Here is a 20472-nt window from a genome sequence, read left to right on the forward strand (position 1 = left end):
GAGGGAGGGAGAGGGAGAGAGAGAGAGGATAGAGGGGGGAGAGCTGCTTCCTCTCCCGTGTTTCTGCTGTGCACAGCGGACTCTCTCCTCTCTCTGTGTGCGGAGCCAACCAGCGGCAGGTGTGTGTCGGCCGAAGCTTCCCTCACTTTAACCGGTCCGGACTGAATTTTGGATACGGAACCGACACGACAAGTCCCGCTGGATGTCGGCGAGTCCATTTCGGCAGTGAGGATGTTGCAGTGATAGTAGAGCATCTCCTCCTCTTCCTCCTCCTCTTGTATCACTCTCAGCCGGCATCGTCAGCTGTTGCTCTAGCAGAGAGTGGCAGAGTCGGGACCAACAGACAACAAAAAAGGCCAAACTATGCATCTGGTTTCCAATCGGTAACTGTTTTTCCACCTTACGTCGACCGGGGAGCGGATGCGAGCAGAGGTTGCCGGCGAGCCTCTTAGTATTTTCTGCTCTTTGTCGGTGCCGGAGGAGCCGTACCAATGGAGAAGGCGACTCCGCCGCCCCAGCCCCAGCTCCAGCTGTCGATAACGAAGACCGAAAGTCCGGCTGAGGACATCTCCGGGCTGACCGACGAGGAGCTGCTCAAGTGGACCAAGGAGGAGCTGGTGCGCCGGCTGAGGCGGTCCGAAGCCGACAAGATGAGCGTGATTCTGGACCACGGGAATCTCATCCGGGAGGTCAATCGCAGCCTCCAGCTGCACTTGAACGAGATCAGGGGGCTGAAGGTGAGGGGGCGCGCATTGGTTGAACGATGAGATCATAGGTTTGGAGCGCACCTGAGAACGCGCATGGCAGGATGTGCTGCTGTTAGGAGAGCGCATCTGCAGACATGGTGTGAGAATAAGCTACTAGATGGCGTCAGTGAAGTTCACTGTGTAGGCCTTTGTGAGAATGTGGTATGGATGAATGTGTGTATGCGCATGCTGAATCTGAGGGAATAAGCTCAACTTCTGGGTGAGGTGGGAAATTATAAGCCTTTGAGGGCGTGTTAACTTGTGATTGTGAGCAACATCAGTGAGAAGTGCCATTTTCCACTCGACTACGAAGAAAATAAAAGTAGGCTTCCTGAGGTAGGAATTGATCCCGAAGAAATCCTGAACGTCCCTCTGCAAATTTACAGCTCTGTTCATGTGCCAGCGCTCAAATCTGGCCTCCAGATCTATCTCTGTGAGCACACACCTTGCATTCCTTGAAAATTCCTCCACATGAATCGACCAGCATGTGCAATACAGTTACCCTTCAGCAGACTGTGGCATTTGCTTTGAAAAGTATGTGCAGGCTTTCTCCCTTTTGGTAACCTTTACCAGCTGCCTTGACTTTCTGATGAGGGAATTGAGGCATAATGTCCACACACTGTTTACAGTTAAAGCTGAGACCAGGCCCTAAGAAGCCTCAGATGAAACACACTGGGATCATTTGCTTTTCTTGGAGACCTCGTCACCTCTCCACCCATCCACATGGCCTAATTACACAGGAAGGAGCTGGAGGGTGTGAAGGGAAGAAGGAGGATAGGGGAGAGTTATATTGTTGCAGAAGGATAAAGGAGAAAAGAAGGAGATCTTTTGGAGGTGAAGAAGGGATGTTTAAGTAAATGCTGCTTTGGCGTAAAATGGGGTGTGTGAGTTCATTTCCAGCCCTTGCCTTTTTGTGTGTGGCATCTTTTTTCCCTGCAAAGGATTGTAATCTACATTATGTATTTCACATTGAATGGTACACAGTGAGTCTGTGCTGTTATGGAAGAGACTGAGAGGATTAGGATTTCATTTCATTAGGATTGCGTACACCGTTTGATATCTAAAAGAGCAGTGAAGTGGATTCAAATTGAACAATGGCTGCAGCAATTTACCTGGGGTTTAATGAACAGAAGAAAACTATTCTGTTTCACAACATTTCAAAGACAAATTTGTATTCCTTCAACATTGTCTTAATTTATGATTCCTCCTAGTGCATGGGCATAGCGCCCAGTTTAACTGTTCTTTTCTGCTTGTTTTTTGCTCTCAGGACATTAACCAGAAGCTGCAGGAGGACAATCGTGAGCTGCGGGACTTGTGCTGCTTCCTGGACGACGACCGTCAGAAGGGGAAGCGTGTGTCCAGAGAGTGGCAGCGCCTGGGGCGTTACAGCGCCAGCATCATGCGCAAAGAGGTGACCCTCTACCTCCAGAAACTCAAGGAGCTGGAGCTTCGGCAAGAGGAGGTGATCCGGGAGAACCTGGAACTGAAGGAGCTCTGCCTGCTGTTGGACGAGGAGAAGGGGGTGGTGGGGGGAGGAAGTGGCGGCGGGGGGAGTGGAGGCGGAGGGGGCGTAGGGATGGGAGGGTGCCGCAACTCCATAGACAGCCAGAATAGTCTGCTGCTGGTGCCGGGTCAGGGGCTGCTGATGAGAGACGTAGGGGACGGGAGCAGCACCTCCAGCGCAGGGAGTGCTGACAGCTCCGATCATCCCCACCTGAAGCAGCCTCACCTGGCTGCGGGAGTGGGCGGGGCAGGCAGCGGCGGGGAGAAAGGCAGTCCAGAGCTCGTGCACAAACCCAGGTGTAGCAGCATCAGCGGAATAGGAGGAGGAAGTGGAGGAGATAGGGAGGTGTCCAGTCCTGAGCACCCAGCTGGACGCCACCGGAGCACCAGCCTGGAGTATCCGTACACCCTCCCCCAGCTCTGCCGGCCCCGCTGCGGCTCCATATCTGTGCCTGACCACAGTCGAGTCATGCGGGGTCTTAGCCCAGAAAAATATGGGAGGAATGTGGGCCGACGTAGTCCAGAGCAGCACCCCAAGCACCACAGCTCGGACCTCCTCCTGGGCCAGAGGCAGCACTTCCTGGGTCAGGGAGGCAGTGGGGAGCTCTTTCAGCGGCACCACCGGAGCAGCATTAGCGCTATAGGATGTGGGAGCCCCGAGCACCGGCAGGTACATCTAGGGGCAGGTGAGCACCACGAAAAGAGCTGCGTGGTCCAAGGAGGAAGCCCTGAAACTCATAGGCACCAGTACAGTGTGAGCCCCGACCATGTGAAGTTTGGCAGCCCCGTGAGAGAGGGGCAAAGGAGGCCAGCTGGAGATGAGCTGTCACCACATCACCGGAGCATCTATAATGGCATGAATGGTAGGTAGTCAGTGTTTCTATGTGAGTGTTTGTGTTTTGATCTCCTGTCTACCATCATCCACCTACAAAGAAAGCCAAAAAGAACTAAAATTTTCAAATTATTCCATGCACACAACCTTGAAATACAGTTGACAGCATTTTTCCCATGCAAAGATAGCAAACCCTTCCCTTAAAGTTCACATAAATCATCTCAAACTTTTGCCAATTTAATGTTTGGAATCAATGAGGTAGAGCTGTTTCTATTTCTGTAAAATCTCCCATTTTTTTTGAAAGGCGATTTACTGGGCGATATGTGTTAGGAAAGCACTGATTTGATTGAGAAAATAGAGATACTCTGCCCCATTCTGACTCCTCCAAAATTTACAGGCTTATTGATTTTTTTTAGCATCTCAAGAGGGATGTGGGTTGGCTCAGTGCTGAGTGAGAAAATATGGAGTTGAGAGATATTTATTTTACACATTCTGTGTATAAGTTGAACAGATGCAGCTCTAATGATCCAGCACCGCTGCAGCACAAGGACGCTTGAACTTATTAAACAGTGAATTACCGCCCCAAATATTTGCTCTTGTCATGTCCATCCCTGTGAGATCAGTGGGAGTTAAGGATGTCAGAGAGGAGGAGGAGGGAAAATCAAAGTAGCAACTTGGCTGCTGTTTAAATACCCCACAGTGGCCGATAATGATTTCTGGAGTCGGGGGGAAAAAGTGCTGAGTGGCACAGAGCTCTAAGATGCTAAAGGACAAATTCCTCAAGGTGAAATATCTACCTGACTTTGCATTATGAGGCTGAAATTACAAGGGAAATAAAACCAGATTACACAGAGTAGCAACAGCCCAATACTTACAGGAAGGGTATCAGCTATTATTGTTACAAAATGATGAGTCATTTATGCCCATTTATCAGTCACATTGATACGTTCCACTGTAAATAAACAAATACAAAGCAAAGAGGACAAATTACAGAGTGAAATAGAGAGTGTACCATCTCTGTTAATATGATATGACTTTAAAGGGATATTCCTTCTTTCACATGAAGCTGAGTTTACTTGTCACAGGCCAACTTATCAAAGGTTCAGATGCAAAAAGTCGAAATCAAATATGAAAAATATAATACTTTGGGACTGAAATGGAATTTTCTCACCTGTCTGCTTCCTCTCACATATATAAAATATTATATTTGGGTATTCTTAATTGTCCATTTTCTATAAATTTTCAAAATGAAAGATTTTACATCGGTACCCTGCTTTTATGGTGCAGATATCGACTTAATAGCCTCTGAATTTAACAAAAACTACCTTCTGTCTGATGTTGATGTATTAGAATGAACTAAAATGCCAGAATAACTATTTAAACTGCAAGCAATGGGGAAAATAAAAAGATAAGAAATAGAAATATATAAAGAGGAAGCTCTTAGTGAGGTAGGAAAAGTAAAGAGATCGGATTTGCGCAGGTGAGAAAGCAACCCAGCATTCTTCTTGTCATTCGTTTTTCATTTTTTTACTCCACTATTTGTGCCACTGGTCATGTGTACACCCTACTGCAATGCTATCAAAGTCTCCCTGAAGAGATCCCCCTCCCAACTTTCTGAAAATAAAACCCTAAATGGCTGGAGAAGGCCTTTAAGAACCACAGTGCGGCCACTGCAGCCTCAGATATTACAGTCTCGTAGTGAGCATGCACTCTTTCGCCATTTTGCAATCTCTATGGATTTCACCGGATTATTATAAAAGACACACACAACCTTTGATTTGGATCATCGTTGTTTCTATTTTAGCTCTCTGTGCAGCCCCGTACTTCTCTGAGAGATTTCAATCTTGATGTAACCTGAAACCCATATGATGTCTGCAAAAGCCACGCCACATTAATGCCTCACAAATCCTTAACTGGCAAATGTTGTGAGTGCACAGGGCACTCACTGGCCCTCGGGCTTGGTGGTTTGCCAACTGTGGCATAACTGTTGTGAACTTAGCTCGGAGTGAAATGCATGCACCAAATAGCCTTTAACCAGGGCCATAAAGACTTCATTAAGCCTGTGTGTGACAGCAGCGTGAGTGTGTGTGTGCTTCTGTGGTGTCATATTGGTATATCATAGCTTGTTATCTGTCAGAATGGCTGTATCTCTACCATGAACATGTCCCCACAGGGCCTCCGTGCCTCCACTGACCTGACAAGGGGACTAACTTCAAGAGTCAATAGACAATATTTAGATCAAGATACAGAGATACCAGATTTTGCTTTTATGGTGCAGATTCTTGCCTAATTGCTTCTGAATTTAGCACTGGCATGTCTGTGTTAAATCCTGTCCAATTCTGACATATTAAAGGGTGCTAACTTGCCATTAAAACTAGCTAAAGTGCAAGCAATGATGAAAGTAAAATGATAAGTAATATAGACAGACTGGCGACCTGTCCAGGGTGTCCCCTGCCTTCGCCCGAGTCAGCTGGGATAGGCTCCAGCACCCCCCGCGACCCTAATGAGGATAAAGCGGTGTATAGAGGATGGATGGATGGATAAGTAATATAAATAGATATAGATGAAGCCTTTTTTGAGGTAGGAGACGTAAAGAGTGCAGATTTGTGGACATGTCATTCTCTGACCCAACCTTGCTGTCATGTCCTTTTTTGGACGAAGAGAGAATTTAATTCCTGTGACGATGTTGTACACTCCACTCACTTGGATTATCCTCTAAGCCCTTTGCACAGTATTATTTCATTTTATACGTACTTGCATTCATGCTTATGCATGTATGTGAGTGTGTGATTTGGGTGGAAGTGTCCCATCCAGGGTCACTGTAGCAGCGTAGGCTTATTTTCAGACAAATGAACGTCTCATATTAACGTGCCACTGAACAGTGCTAAAGCTCAGGCCATTTAAATTCCTGACAAAATCCAGAAAGGAAACAAAACAATACTCTGACCTCTGCAGCTTTTTCATGCAATCTGCTACCGCTGCTTGCTTCTTTTGGGAGGCTTATCACACATTTTCTGTCATTTGTCCAGTCGGGAGAAAGGAGTAATGGCTTAGGTTACCTTTGTAAAACATTACAGGGAACTTAGGCTTTCTGGAAGAGACTTTCTCTGGAAGAAAAGAAGCATGCCAAAGCTTATCCTCTCATCATAACAATACATGATTCAGGAAGTAGCTAAGTGGTGTATCTAAAATGGCATTTGAAGAATTTGGGGGGCGTAATCAGTTTATAAATTACAGATGAAATGATACTTCTTTAGAAGTGCCTGAGAAGCAAAAATCTTTTTTTTTTTTTTTTTTACATTTCTAATAGCCTGATATTGAGCTGTCTATATAAACAATGACACCTTAAGTTCAGGACTCAGATCAAAGTGTATGTCTTAGTGGAAATAATCAACTGTGAACACTGTAGTCTCCTGACCCAGACTGGAGGGGAGACTGTTCGCTAAGCCTATAGGATCTTTTACCCAGGGCCTTTTTCAAAAAAAGGGAGAGACTTAATCATGTTTTCTGCTTTAGCAATCACAAGTTCTGCACATTAGCTTAAGCTGCTCAGATGATCAGAAGGGTAGAAAAGGGCTGCAGGGGAAAAGAAAGACTCGACACTGTGTGGGAGAACCTTTGCCCTTGTAATGTCAGTGAATACCACACACACACACATACACAGAATTTAAAATGCAGTTTAGAATGATTTCACACAGAGGTGGGTAAAAGCATACATTTCTAGCCAATGATCATTGATTTTACCACCTGAGATAAAAATATGGGTTGCACATTTCATCCTCTGCAGCTCAATAGCTAAATCATTGTACTTACTCAACTCTCTTAGTTGAGAACTGTTATTTTGAAATAACAGCTATGTACAAAATACGATGTTAAACCACTGAGGATACCACTGCATCCTCCATGCCCAACTTGAGCATCCTCACCAGACTGCTAATGACTGATCAAGATAAAGGTGCAGCATTGTTTCTACCTTTGTGTTCCAAGGTAGTGCTACTTAGCTCCAAGGAAAATGTAGTCTGTTAATGTTCCTCAGCAAACTCTCTCACACTGAATATACATTATGTGAAATGACTCATGAAGCTCATTCATCCCATCATTTTCCCAAACCTAAAAACCAAGATACCCCAAATCTGCCAAAGTTTAATATCTGACAGATGCTTTGTTCAGTGTAGAGAAACAGGGAGTAGATGTAACATGTAAGAGCTTTAATAGCAATATTTCACAGGGATTGTTGGAGTTTAACTTTCAAGGAAAAGGCAGCTAAATTTCAAATATACATGAATCAGATGCACTATTAAAATTGTCTGCCTAATACTATGTAAATCCTCCGTGTGTTTTAAAATCAGTCTGGCTCCGGGACATTGGCAACGGATCCTTTGGGTCCTACGGTTTGTGGGGTTCAGTCTCTGTAGACTGAGATCGTTCCAGTACGATCAGACTTGGATCTGGGGAGGTTGGAGGCCAGGTTGATGAGTAGAGGTCTTTCTCATGTTCCATTGAGCTGTTCCTGAGCAGTTTTTGTGGCATGTTCTACTGGGGGAGGCGACTGGGGCTGTGCCACTGTCATCAGTGCATCTGCTTGTTTCATTTACAAGAACGGCCCGAGCCTACCTGGATTCCCTGATCCAGGTCTACTCCCCTTCACGCCCACTTCACTCTGCATGTGAGAGACGCCTGGTGCTTCCAGCCCAGCACGGCTCGAAATCTCTAGCCAGACTCTTCTCCTCTGTTGTTCCCAAATGGTGGAACAAACTACCAAATTCTGTGCGTTCTGCTGAGTCCCTTTCCACTTTTAAGAGACAATTGAAGACTCAATTGTTCAGAGAACACCTAGGCACTTAATCCGACTCCACCTTAGGGGTTGAATAAGTCAGGTGGTCCAAAATCCAGCACTTATTTAGCACTTATTTAAAAAGGGGGGGGGGGGGGGGGGGGGGGGGGGGTTGGCACTTCTGCAACTTGATGGCAACACCTTTGACCAATCGCACTTGAAGCACTTTTGCACTTACTAAAGGTTTTTCCTTATGTCTGAATTCTTGCTTGTGTTGTACGCCGCTTTGGACCAAAGCGTCTGCTAAATGAAATTGTAGAATTGTAGAATTGTTTCGGTTGGTAGTGTGTGTCAGTATGTAAGTAAGTAGTAACTGTAAGATCAACGGCAGCATTTAAAGTTTCCTTGCAGAATATTGTGTCATTATGATATGATCAATTTCATTCACTTCACCTTTCAGTGATTTCAGTGGTGTTGCGGATGAGTGTAGCACCACATCACAACAAATATTAGAGTGGAGGTGCTGAACTTGGCTTTTCCAAAATGACTTCACAAAACCAAGCAAAGAGCCTAGAAGAATCTATGATGAGTTCACACATCCATACTTCCATACTACATAATATGCTAAATAAAGAGATTGTGTATGTCCCAATACATAGTATGTCAAATATTGTGTGCCAAAAATGCCCAGATGTCCTACCACATCCCGCAGGATTTTGAATTAGCAAACCAGCGTGTTTTTCTGGCCGTTCTGACCTACAATTCGTTGTGCAGTTACATCACATACAACTCAGTGTTGCACACAATTATAAACCAGTTTGAGCCACTGATAGTACACAAACAGATGACAGCCCATTTCGCACTACAGACTGTCACAGTTAAAGTTTATGATTATGTAGCCTGTCCCAGTTGTATGCATACTGCACAAAATAGATTGCACTTTGTATAGGAAAAAATACACAATTTGGAATGCAGCCTATGTTTCAACAGTAAGATATTTATCTGGACATGCTATCATCTTTGTAGATATAGGTAGATAAGAAAGTATCTACATGAGTAGATTTAATTGTTTCAGTTTTTCTGTAAGAGATGAAGGCCCTCCAAACTGCTTAAATGCAGAGTATCTCTCAGGCTTCAACCTCATAAACACTGCTCCAATGCTTCACATACCTGCTCTGCCTCGATACTAAAGTTTGATTTGACAATTACCAATCTGGTGTGAGATTCAGGCATAGTCAATTAAACAAGCTTGTTTTGTCTGTGTATGGCAGATTTGCTGCATATTCATACCTACCTCTATTTTCTTTTGATACAAAAAGAACTGATAAACACTGGGAGCCCGATTTTCCATTTCTCAAGCGTAAAATATCTGATTAAATTAGCAAAGATCATCCCGCTGTCTCTTTGCATCTGTTAATCTTTATAATTATGGCATTAGTTCAGACCATCCAGCTCCTCTGGCTGTTGTTTAGAAGTGCTGCTGCCTGTCAGTGCAACAGGAAATCATCACTGAAGCTGTGGCCTCGGATAATGTTCTCCCTCTCCACTGTCATTGAGAAAGCCAAGCTATCCCTCTCTTTCTCTCTCTGTCTTCCTCCCTCCTTCCATCCTAATTGGCTGCCAGTGTGAGCAACCAGCTGTCGGACAGAGAGAGAAAACTCTGATTACAAAGCCGTCTTTCTGGAGGAGGCTGGAGGATGTACTGTTTGCCAAGCTGAGCTGAGGAAAGAGGGTTGAGGAAGTATTTGAGTGGATTACTGGCTGTTTTCTTCCCTTCCTTCTCTTCCTCTTTCTGTCTTCCTCTTCATAACACATCTTCCTTTCTTCCTCTGACTCCACTCTGTCCTCTCCTTCTTCATTTGTCTGCCAAGGCGATGGATGGAAAGCATCCCTTGACAAATTGTGAAGTCGTGCAGTCTAAGCGGCATGAGGAAACTCAAATGTTTGTCACAGCTGCTTGACGTGAAAGGATTTAGGGGAGCATTAGGCTGGTGTAACTCAAATGGATTAGTATTATTACCAGACAGTCTCATCTTTAATGCTACCATCCCAGCTTTACCTTTCATTACTTCTAGAACTTGTGGCATTTCCCTGTGTTTTGTTGCCTAAGACTCTATTTAAAGTCTATGCATTTTCCTGCAAATAATTATTTTCACTTTTGCATTGAGTGGGTGACTTTTATAGATGTGCTTTATCATTTTAAAGCAGAGGTTACAAAAATCCACATCTACTTAGAGCTGAGGACATTGGAGACATGAAATTCTCAAGGTAGATGTCTTTACTGTAACCCTGCAACAGGGAAAAAAGTTTATTTTAAATGTTTTCATGGCATTTGAATTTGTAATCACACCTGAGACCAATTATCCCAAACGCCCTCGCCTATAGACCATCAGAGCAGTCATTAAGGAAGGAGTGCATGATTAGGCATTTTGTTTATCTACCTCTGGTGCATATCATTGTCATTTTTAATCAAGCCAGTGTCAGCTTTGTCTCTTTTAAAGCTCTCTCTCCTCTTTCATGGAGCATCGGCCATATAGTGCCTCTTCGTGGTGTAACACTCAAACAAAGCTGACGATTCTTTTTGGTTTGGTTCTACGCCGTTATATTCAGCCAAATACTCATCACAGCAGGAATGTCAATGGGAAATGGAGTGTGAAATGTGTCTAACAAGAGAATGAAAATCATTTTTGGCAAGCTAAATTATAAATTAGGGAGCAGCAAGGAAAATGATTATGTACTGCGGCTAAATAAGATAAACGTTTACAATATTCTGAACTTGCCCAGCATTTTGACACTGATGTTTAAATTGTATGTTATTGGGATCAAGAAAGATAATTCAATCTGAATTTGTGAGCATGTTGAGCAGTTCCAGGATGCTCCTAAACATTTCCCTCCACCAGCAGCTCCTAAGTAGCTGTTTGAGTTATGAAGCAAGCTGCTTGGCGTGTACTCGCGTCGCTCCAGCCCAAACCCCAGAGGTTTGTGACGAATGTTCCGCAGTAGCCCCAGTCATCCGGTAGACACGCAAACCCAGTGGAATGGAGAACAATCTTTGTCCTCTTACGCCATGCCAGTGGGGAACAGCCCACTGAGCTGAGAGGAAATTAGCTTGCTAGGCCAGGTAATTAACTGGAAGTTGAGTGGCTGCCATGTACGAGGGCAGGGCTGGGCCTGAGGGACTCTCTGTCAGTCCCAAAGTCACCAGCAGTAACCACATTTAGCTGTGTTATGTTTACTTCAGCTGTAGATGTGTGCCATGCTGAGAGCTGGCAGTCAGAGGCTATCAGGTGAAAGTGGAAAGGTGGAAGTGAAGGAGGAAAGCGGAGCAGGACCGATGTGGCTGAGCACATTGTGTAAAGTATGCACGGTGTGAGCTGCAGGGTTGCCAGATTGGGAGAGTCTTTAGGATAACGTTGCTTTTTATACCGACAAATCAGTAAAGAAAGGATGGTTTTACCTTGCTGACATGTTTCAACTGCATCTGCATGTCAGCAAGGTAAAAGCATCCTTTCTTTACTGATTTGTCGGTATAAAAAGCAACGTTATCCTACTATAATAAACGACAAAATGAACATCATTCAACTATGGGAGAGTCTTTGTTTTTGAGTTGGAGGAAATAATGTGATGATTTGAGCTTTATGAGTCATTTGATTCAATGCATGTTCAATGTGAGAGACTTTGCTAAGGAACATTGACAGAATAATCGTAGAAATTAGCAAATATGATCAGGTTGTCGTACCTTTCTCCATCTGAAGCTGACATACATTTCTCAATAATGTTAAATGCAAAAACTGTATAAGAGCAGCATGAGTGTAGCAGAGGCATCAAGTTGGGAATATAGCCCAACATTTCCCATTTAAAAAAAATTGATTTCATATCAAACACAACCCCTAAGTCAGTTTTTAAAAGTCACAATGACAGTATACATTTACATTTTCATTACAACTCAGCACAAGTCTAATCGGGGTGAAGATTAACATAAAGGTAAAAACTGCACGTCTCATTCTGCCATATTAAGACCAATGAAATCATTTTAATATGACACCACACCAACCACATTTTGAGCTGTTGAGGAACTTCTCCAGCAGTAATGCTGTTCCTTTCGCAGTCACTGTTATTGACCAATATTGGCTTGTCACAGATAAAACAGTATCATTTTGTATGTGCCATTATGAAACCTTTCTGTAATGGGATATAATACAGAAAAAGATGCTAGGGGTAATTTAGAAAGGGTTAACATATAGTTTGTCAAGCCGAGGATCTCAGATTCCATTGCTCACAATAATATCAGCACTCCCTGCAGCACATGTAGCAGAGCAGCTGAGCAGATGGTGGTGCGGAGTCTTCATAGTAAAGTTGCTGACTAGTTTGGGAAATGTATCGTTTTAAAGATAATTAAAATTATCTCCATAACCTTCCCTTTTCAGTGTTGACTGATATATCTATTTTTGTTATTTTCTAAAATCGATATTGACCCCAAAAATTCAGTATCGGGCAGGCTTTTCTATTTAGCACCAGGCACCATAATATTGCGAGCATTCAAAGTTTTTCTGTCGGCCATGTCAATAACAACCTTTCGACTCCATAGCCACCACTATGGCAGGTAAAGAAGTGAGTAAATGGTACAAATTCTGTATCTAAAATGTTAAATTGCTGAACAGTTGCCATTGCAAGCCACCAAGCAAAGCTGTATTAGTAAAGTCCCTGACTGCATTTGGCTTAGTAACATGCATTTTATGTGCAACTTCTAATCTTTCAGACAAATAATGTGTTTTTTTCTTGAGCTAGCTAGCTTGTCTATGGTGCCTGTCGGTTGTGCGTTGTATCATTCACTGGTCAAAGCAGTGAATGAGCTGCTTTGCTGCTGCTATCGGTGACTTTTACGGCTCAAATTGAGATAACATATCGGGAATATAACATGCCAAACGGATGTACTTATCCATTTCCTGGGGCATAAATGTATCTCCTGTTCATATTATGCATTTGATGTAATGGTTTCCCCTGATGAGAATGGCAGTGAAGCATGTGTGCAGCTCCCATTATCGCGAATGGATGGACCGATCCTACAACACAAAAAAGATTGGCACCACTGTCATTACATTTATGTCATTATCTCTTACTAGTTCCCTTTCAGTGATGTCTCTTGGTCTGCTAGATTTCCTCTTGGAGATATTGAAATCAATTTCATTACCCCCCACTACTCCAGACTGACTGGCTCATTTCCTTTACTGTTACAGTCAAAAGGTACATTTAATTACCTCTTTTATTCGGCTTTGTGAGAGCTTTAGCTGCAGGTAAAACATTCTTTAGGACTCTTGAGTTGCTTTGATCTGCGGGAGAAGAAGATGGTCATTTTCTGTCCTGGAGTAGTCTTTTTTAATGGTTTCTGAAAATGATGAATTGGTGATATGAAAAAAAATGCTTTATATTGATATTTCTCAATATTCTTGTGATACAGTGTACAAAATCTTGTTTCTCTTAAATTAGACTTCATGCAATGAAATTTTGCCTGTGTTTTATATTTCAATGCATTGCTCTGAATGGAGCTGAATACATATTTTTTCAAATCTCTAATGCAATACATCACATTATTTCTAGCTAAATCCAAGGGGCTTTTAATGTGAAAAAAAAAACTACAAAGGGATTACTGTTGTTTTCATCAGGGATGGGAGAAACAAAAGTGTCTGAAAAAGTGTAAACAAGTTTCAGCCCCAGGACATGGGTCATCAAGGTCCAAAAGGCTGGTGGGAGTCGAGCAGACAGAAGTCATTAAATCGAGACCCTTGGTGTCAGACGGTATCGCAAAGGCTTCTGGGATACTTGGAAGTTTAGCATCGTCCACAGCTGCTGAAATTACCAGCATTTTATACCGCGTCCCCACCCACTGGAACTGCGTGCTCACATCACAATCCTCCACACGCCACTGTATGCCCGCTCTGTTATATTATTCATCAGCACTGAGGAATGATGGGTGGTGACATGTTAAAATAGGACAACAGCAGTTTATCTTTCAAGTGTCTCCCTAAATATTTAATGTACCTTTGAGAATCATAGCAGAGTGCATGCTTCAGCAATGCCACTGACAAGACAGGCCCTTGTAGAAAGTGTTTGTGTGTGTGTGTGTGTGTGGGGGGGGGGGGGGGGGGTGGAGCTTCAAATGCAACAAAAGAAGAGCTAAAGGCTAATGTTGTCGCAGCACTTGTGTCCATAAATCTTCCTGACAGTATTTAGTTTTGTTCTCTGAGTCTTTTGACCTCTTCGGTTTAAAAGTGAATCTTGAAAGTTTTAGTGCCCATCTATCGTTGCTAAATGAGCATGTGAGTGATTACAACGAGACAAAAGAATGGCAGGATTTAAAATGTGACATCTGTGCACGTGTTTGCATGTTGTCGCATGCGTGTGCATTATCCTTGATGTGGATGTTCGCACAACTTGACCCCTGACATCATAATGCTAAAAGAACTGCATGCACACTAACACACACACACAGCCCTCGTAGGCTTGATCAGCCTACAGGGCGCCAATTATTCCACTCTACTCCAGTGAGTTTCATGCTTTCATCTCTCCACGGTCTACTTCAGCTGCACAGTGAGCTGCACAGCAGACACTGAGGCTTTAAGTTATTTGCTGTTTCTACCTGCTGCCATCCCGCCACTTCATCACAGTTCTTACGCTTTATTCAGACACTTACCATTAATTATAGCAGTGTGACAGTTTTTGTTGTCTTGTTCGTGTATTTTTACACTCTGCGTAATACAATGTGACAACAACTGGCAACTTAAATGATATAAATGCCGCTAAAGCATCACTATGTAAAATTTCTGTGAAGATAGACCCATTTTGTCAGCCTAAAATACATGCATTAGAAAAGAATAAAGAAAAGTGGTTAAGCTTCAGTGCCTATAAAAAATAGTCACACCCTGTTGGAAGTCTTCCCCTTTGATGGATTTTAACTGTGGATCATGGTCAAATTAATTAGTTTTGTCTACAAGAAAAATGATTATTTCATGTCAAAGTAAAAACTGATTTCTAGGAGCTAGAAGTCACGCCATTAGTGAAATGGAGATTATCTGAGTGCAGTGAATGTGTCTCAAGTGATTGTAGTATAAAGGCACCTGTATCTGGAAGGTCCAATCACTAATAAGTTAATTCTCCAGGCCTTAACTACCCCATGATGGCAACAGATCCATCCATCCATTATCTGTGCACCGCTGATTCCTTGTTGGGGTTGCAGGGGTGGCTGAAGCCTATCCCAGCTGACTGGGGGCAAAGACAGGTCGCCAGTGTATTGCAGGGCTACACACAGAGACAAACAAGCACTCTTACATTCACACTAGAATCATCAGTTAACCTGAGCATGTTTTTTTTTCTTCACTAATCAAAGCTTTATGTAAGAGGGCCAAAGAAAATGCCATTTTTCAAAAAAGCTCATATTAAATCTTGATTAGAATTTGCCTGGAGGCATGTGAGAAACTATGTTTAGCAGATAAAAAACGCTGCATGTCATCACCAACCCATCATCCCCACCATGAAGCATGGTGGTGGTAGCATTATGATGTGGGGATGCTTCTCAGCAGCAAGTCCTGGTGCAGACTGGAAGAAAACTGTGACTTGGAAGAAATTTGTTTTTCACGAACATGATGACCGGTAGCATTACAGCAAAATCTTCACAAAGATGGTTGAAAGACAACAAGGCAATGTGGCTGAATCAGAGCCCAGGCCTCAATCCTTTGAGAATTTGTGGCTAGACTTGAGAAGAGCTGTTCACTCATGATCCCAGTGCAACCTGAAAGTTTTGCCTGGAAGAATGGGGTAAAATTGCAGCGTTCAGATGTTCAGGGTGACTGACCTATACACCCAGGCTCAGCGCTGTTATTGTGTTCAAAGGTGCATCTACTAATTACTGATAGGAAAGGGGTGATTATTTATGCAGTTACTTATTTAGTTTTTTGTATTTTAAAGTAATTGCTGTTACTTTGTAGAAAGCAGTTTTCCCTTATATTTTGATTATTGTTATTAAATGTTGAAAAGCAATAAAGAAGAACTACCGGGGGGAGCGGGAATGCTTTTTTAAACATATTTACTTGCCTCTATAGAGCAGGGATCCGCCACCTTAAACACTCAAAGAGCCATTTGGACGCATTTCCCACAGAAAATAAAACACAGGGAGCCAGAAAACCCCTTTGACATTTAAAATGAAGATAACACTGCATAAATTGTTTTTTTTTCTTTTTACTTTTGTGCTATGCATCAGAAAACTATAGTGCGTTGCATTGATGAAATCAGTAAAGCGCTACAGAGAAAACAAAATGACATTAACCCTAAACCTAGGAATATATGCAAAATAATAGGCAATTAAAATAGTTACTAGGGCTTTAATTCGTTAATTTCAATTAATTAAAGAAAAAAAAATGCACTTAATTTCTAAGTTCCCTAATTCCTGGCACCACGGTAACACTGATGAACACTCCAGCCTGGTGAGTGGCCGTAATGCACCTAAAGTCTGTTTGCAAGCTGCGAAGAAGATCCACAGGACACATGGAGTGATGTCAAGAAAGTTTGATGAACACTGAAGGAAGATGAGACCACATTGGGCTTGTTGGGTGAAAAGTTTTCTTTTAAAAATCTTCCCGATGGCAGCTTGGACAAAAGCATGGTTGTGTGCAAATTGTGCAACAAAGAGTTTTCTGATCACCGCAGCACTTCAAGCCGACGATGTGACCTCAATGGAAAACATGTTGCTGTTAGCACCAGAGCTAACGTTAGCTTTGACAGTCCTGGTACCGGCAAACAGTGTAGCCAGCCCACAATAGACCACTTTAAGACAGAGGTTACAAAAAGTCTTAAAATGTTGAATATGATTGTTACAATTACACTTTGAGTTGGCAGTAATGTAAATGTAGTAGACAGATGAAAAATGTACAGATAAATATAAATGAAACAAGCATTTTTGTTGTTTTAGTTCACGTATATGTCTATTCATTGATTCAGTCATCAACCAAAATTTATCTGAATTGAGAATCTTTGCTTGTTGTGTGAAATATTACTATTTGACAAAAATTACATTAATCATGATTAATTAATCACAAAGCCTGTTATTAATTGCATTAATTTTTTAATTGCATCCCACCAATAATATTTATCTTACTTGGTTAATTTGCTTTTTGCTCCTGAATCTCAACGTGCAGACGCTGTGCATTGGTTTTAATGCAGTTCATGTTGGAGAAGACCTGCTCACGTGTATGCTAATCCAAAGATCGACAGGACTCCAAATGAATACTCACATGTCGGTTGGCAGTTATGATGCATGTTTTGACAGACAAAAAATTACACATTTTATTTTGATGTTACAAGATCAACAAAATCTTCAAATTTAGAATTACATGTTTGAAACCAACGAATTAAAATGAAATAAATTTGAGTTAAATACTCACTATGTATTTTTCCAAAACCACAGCGAGCCGCAACAGAGGGATAAAAGAGCCACATGTGTTTGCCAACCCCTGCCCTATCGTGTCTACAGTCCCACAAAATGTGAGAAAAGACCATTCCCTCATTTCTTTAATTTCTCCATAGATCTGAAAGTGTGTCTTTGAATGAGCCACTCAGATTTGAAGCCGGTTGTGATGTCAGAGCAGGAGAAGTACCTCCCCCAACTAGCTCCTCCTCCTTCTCTAGGCTCCTCTCTGCTGCTCACCTAATAGAAAACAATCAGTGTGCCTGCAGCTCGCTTCCTGAAAAGTGTTTGGGCAGCAGCCTGGTTGGATTTTATAGTTACAGGTACTGAAGCAGCTCATTTGGAACTGAGCTATAACTAGGGTTATTATAGGAATGGTGGAATTAGCATTCTGTGCAGTATATTGAGCTCAAACTTTAAATAAACACTTTGTGGGCAAGTGAGACTTAAATTAACTTGTTCTTAAATAATATAATATGGGACCTTTAAGCATGCCTTAGCGCTCTAATCTAATGCATATATACATCCTGAGGGAAATACTGCACCAGTATTACACATATAAAGTAGTGTAATATTACTGATCTAAAGAAAAAGACAGGCCACTGATATATAATGTACCCAGTACCAAGAGCCAGTGCAGCCAATCAGCATGTTGGTGCTCCACTCGAGAGCTGCAGACATGAGGGAACAGATGAAGTGAGGTGTTATTAACTTGAAGTCTGACCAAACACTGACTTGACTACATAAATATCCTTCATTTTATTTCCACTTGGTGAATGGCCACGCATAATCTCCGTATTATGTATTCTGAATTTATCCCCGTGCTCCGGAGTTGCACATAGCAGCACTGACTGATGCTGCCTGAGGGACTTTAAGACAAGTAGCTCTGCTGCCAGGCCGCCTCGCTCACTGACTGACTGACTGACTCTCTGGTTGTCTGACTGACTGCCAGCTAAACGGAAGGTCACTGATCTACCATACATCTCCACAGGCTTCTCTGCCCAGCCGGCCTGAATAATTTATACGGCAGATTTTTAGAAGATCTGAGAGAATGGCCATGTGAAATTACCTAGCATTGATTCAGTAAATTGAGAGAAGGAGGGCGAGTTGGGGGGGGGGATCTGACAGATCAAAGAGGATTGGGAGATGAGCAGCTCCAAGGAGAGCAGGTTTGTGTTTACCGGCTTGATTCAGACATCAATAACAACTCGATTACGGGTTTTGAGAAATTACACAGATACAGTCATTCAAAATTTTTTGCAGCGCTACTTTATTGTTATGGCTCTGAGCAGTCTTCTCCAATCACTTTTTTTAATTATTGCAGCAATTTTTATCAAGAAAAAGCAAAAAAAAAGATCCTATTTTGTTAGCAAAGTGTTCAAAATGGGTTCTAATCTCCTGTATGTACTGTAAAATTACAAAACATATAGAGTTAATAATTGGTGTCTGACTGAAGAGGGAAAAGGGTTCCCCATCGGTAACAGTGATTTATTCAGTGTGGGATCTGCCTCTCCCAAGCCAATCTCGCAGATCTCTTTGTGGGGAAATTTAGAGCCTTTCTAGTGTACAGAGGTGGAATTTAAGGGAGCTTAGCCCTCACATTATTCTGGAGTAATCACATTATCTATATCCTCTTGCTCTGACCCACAGCAAACCCCCATTCCTCTATAGATATCTCACATCCCATTAAATCCAATTTTGGTTTTAGCACCCCTCCCATAACGAAATCAGCAAACACTGTCCAAGTGTGATGTATGTTTTCTCACTTTATAACTCTCCTTGAAGAGGTCACAGATGCTGGTTAGAATTCAGAAAGAACAAGTTTCATTAGACATTGATTAAGCTCTCTTTGAGTGGATTCTCTGGATTTTGGCACATGGCTGGTGTCTGTTAACTGAACCGCAACAACACAAGACAGCAGCTTGTAATCTTGTGATTTGTGTGTGTGTGTGTGTGTGTGTGTGTGTGTGTGTGTGTGTGTGTGTGTGTGTGTGTGTGTGTGTGTGTGTGTGTGTGTGTGTGTGTGTGTGTGTGTGTGTGTGTGTGTGAGTGCTGACCTTGAGACAGCAAATCCATTTAAGCCATTTGTTTTAGTGCTTAAGAGGTCACAGTTTATGACCCAGAATGGAGTTAGTTTGATTTTGCTTCCATCCAGCTGTTTTCTCACATCTTTAATGCAGTGTCTTTTTACTTACAGTATACAAGAGAAGTAAGTGAGTGTGCAATATATTTTGAATGTCAAATGATTAAAAATGATAGGACCTTACAGTAATGGCATTACTTCCAAGTTGAACAGTGGGATTCTTATTAACAGTTTAGATTTACTATATTAAAAATACAGTGTCCTATAGTAGATCTTTCATTACTGTTGCAGGTTTTTTTTTAATTTCTCTTATGCCCACTTTTATTCTTGATGACAGACTCAATGTCCCAGAATAGAGGTTACCAGTACTGTCCAGATTTCTGTTTACATTTCTTTAGGTGCTCTTTGCTGGAGCAGCTGTGTTGCTCTACCGTTCTGTTTGAAATACAGTCCAGTGGTGTTCTATTGGATATATAAGCCATGCAATATAATTCATCATAGTTGTCACTTCTTTAGAAATGCATGTGTCATTTTGGCAGCATGCTTTGGATTGTTATCATGCTGAAATATTTCCCTTCTGCTGTGTTTCTGAAGAACTAGAGTTTCAGCCAGTATTTTAGAATATCCACAGAGATTCATGGTGCCATCTATAAATGTCATCTGGCATATCATTACATTCCCACCTTTGTGCTTCACTGTCAGGACAACACATTCACTGTGGTAGCCCAGGTCAGGTTCACGCCACATATAGCGGACCCCATCTAAAACAGACTACCGTTAATGTATCATGGTCTTATCTGACCAAAGAATACACTGTCAATATTCATCTTTCTTTTCATGTGAATTTGCTGTATTTTGAAAAAGAGCAGGTATGTGTTTTTTATCTTGGACGTCATTGATAAGAGGTTGGCATTATGCAATGTCCTCCCACCTGTCACAAAAACTTTGATTCCTGCTGATAAGCCAGGTCTGCACCACTTGTTCTATAGTTTTTCAGAGATATACTGTGCAATTCAGCACACTGACGGTGCCATCAGTTTCGAAGAACGACCACCGCAGCGCAGATTAGTGGTACTA

The 20472-nt window shown here is 42.3% G+C and overlaps 1 protein-coding gene across 1 annotated transcript in view; it reads left to right on the forward strand.

The window, feature by feature from the left end:
* ccdc85al (coiled-coil domain containing 85A, like) overlaps nucleotides 1-20472 on the forward strand; it is a 30315-nt gene continuing 9843 nt past the window's right edge. Inside the window, exons 1-2 of the mRNA XM_022205600.2 lie at nucleotides 1-737; nucleotides 2014-3112. Coding sequence (XP_022061292.2) covers nucleotides 492-737; nucleotides 2014-3112 — 1345 coding nt within the window. The 5' untranslated portion in view covers nucleotides 1-491. The remainder of the gene's footprint in view (nucleotides 738-2013; nucleotides 3113-20472) is intronic.

Source organism: Acanthochromis polyacanthus, chromosome 3 (genome assembly GCF_021347895.1).
Source record: "Acanthochromis polyacanthus isolate Apoly-LR-REF ecotype Palm Island chromosome 3, KAUST_Apoly_ChrSc, whole genome shotgun sequence".
Taxonomy (NCBI): domain Eukaryota; kingdom Metazoa; phylum Chordata; class Actinopteri; family Pomacentridae; genus Acanthochromis; species Acanthochromis polyacanthus.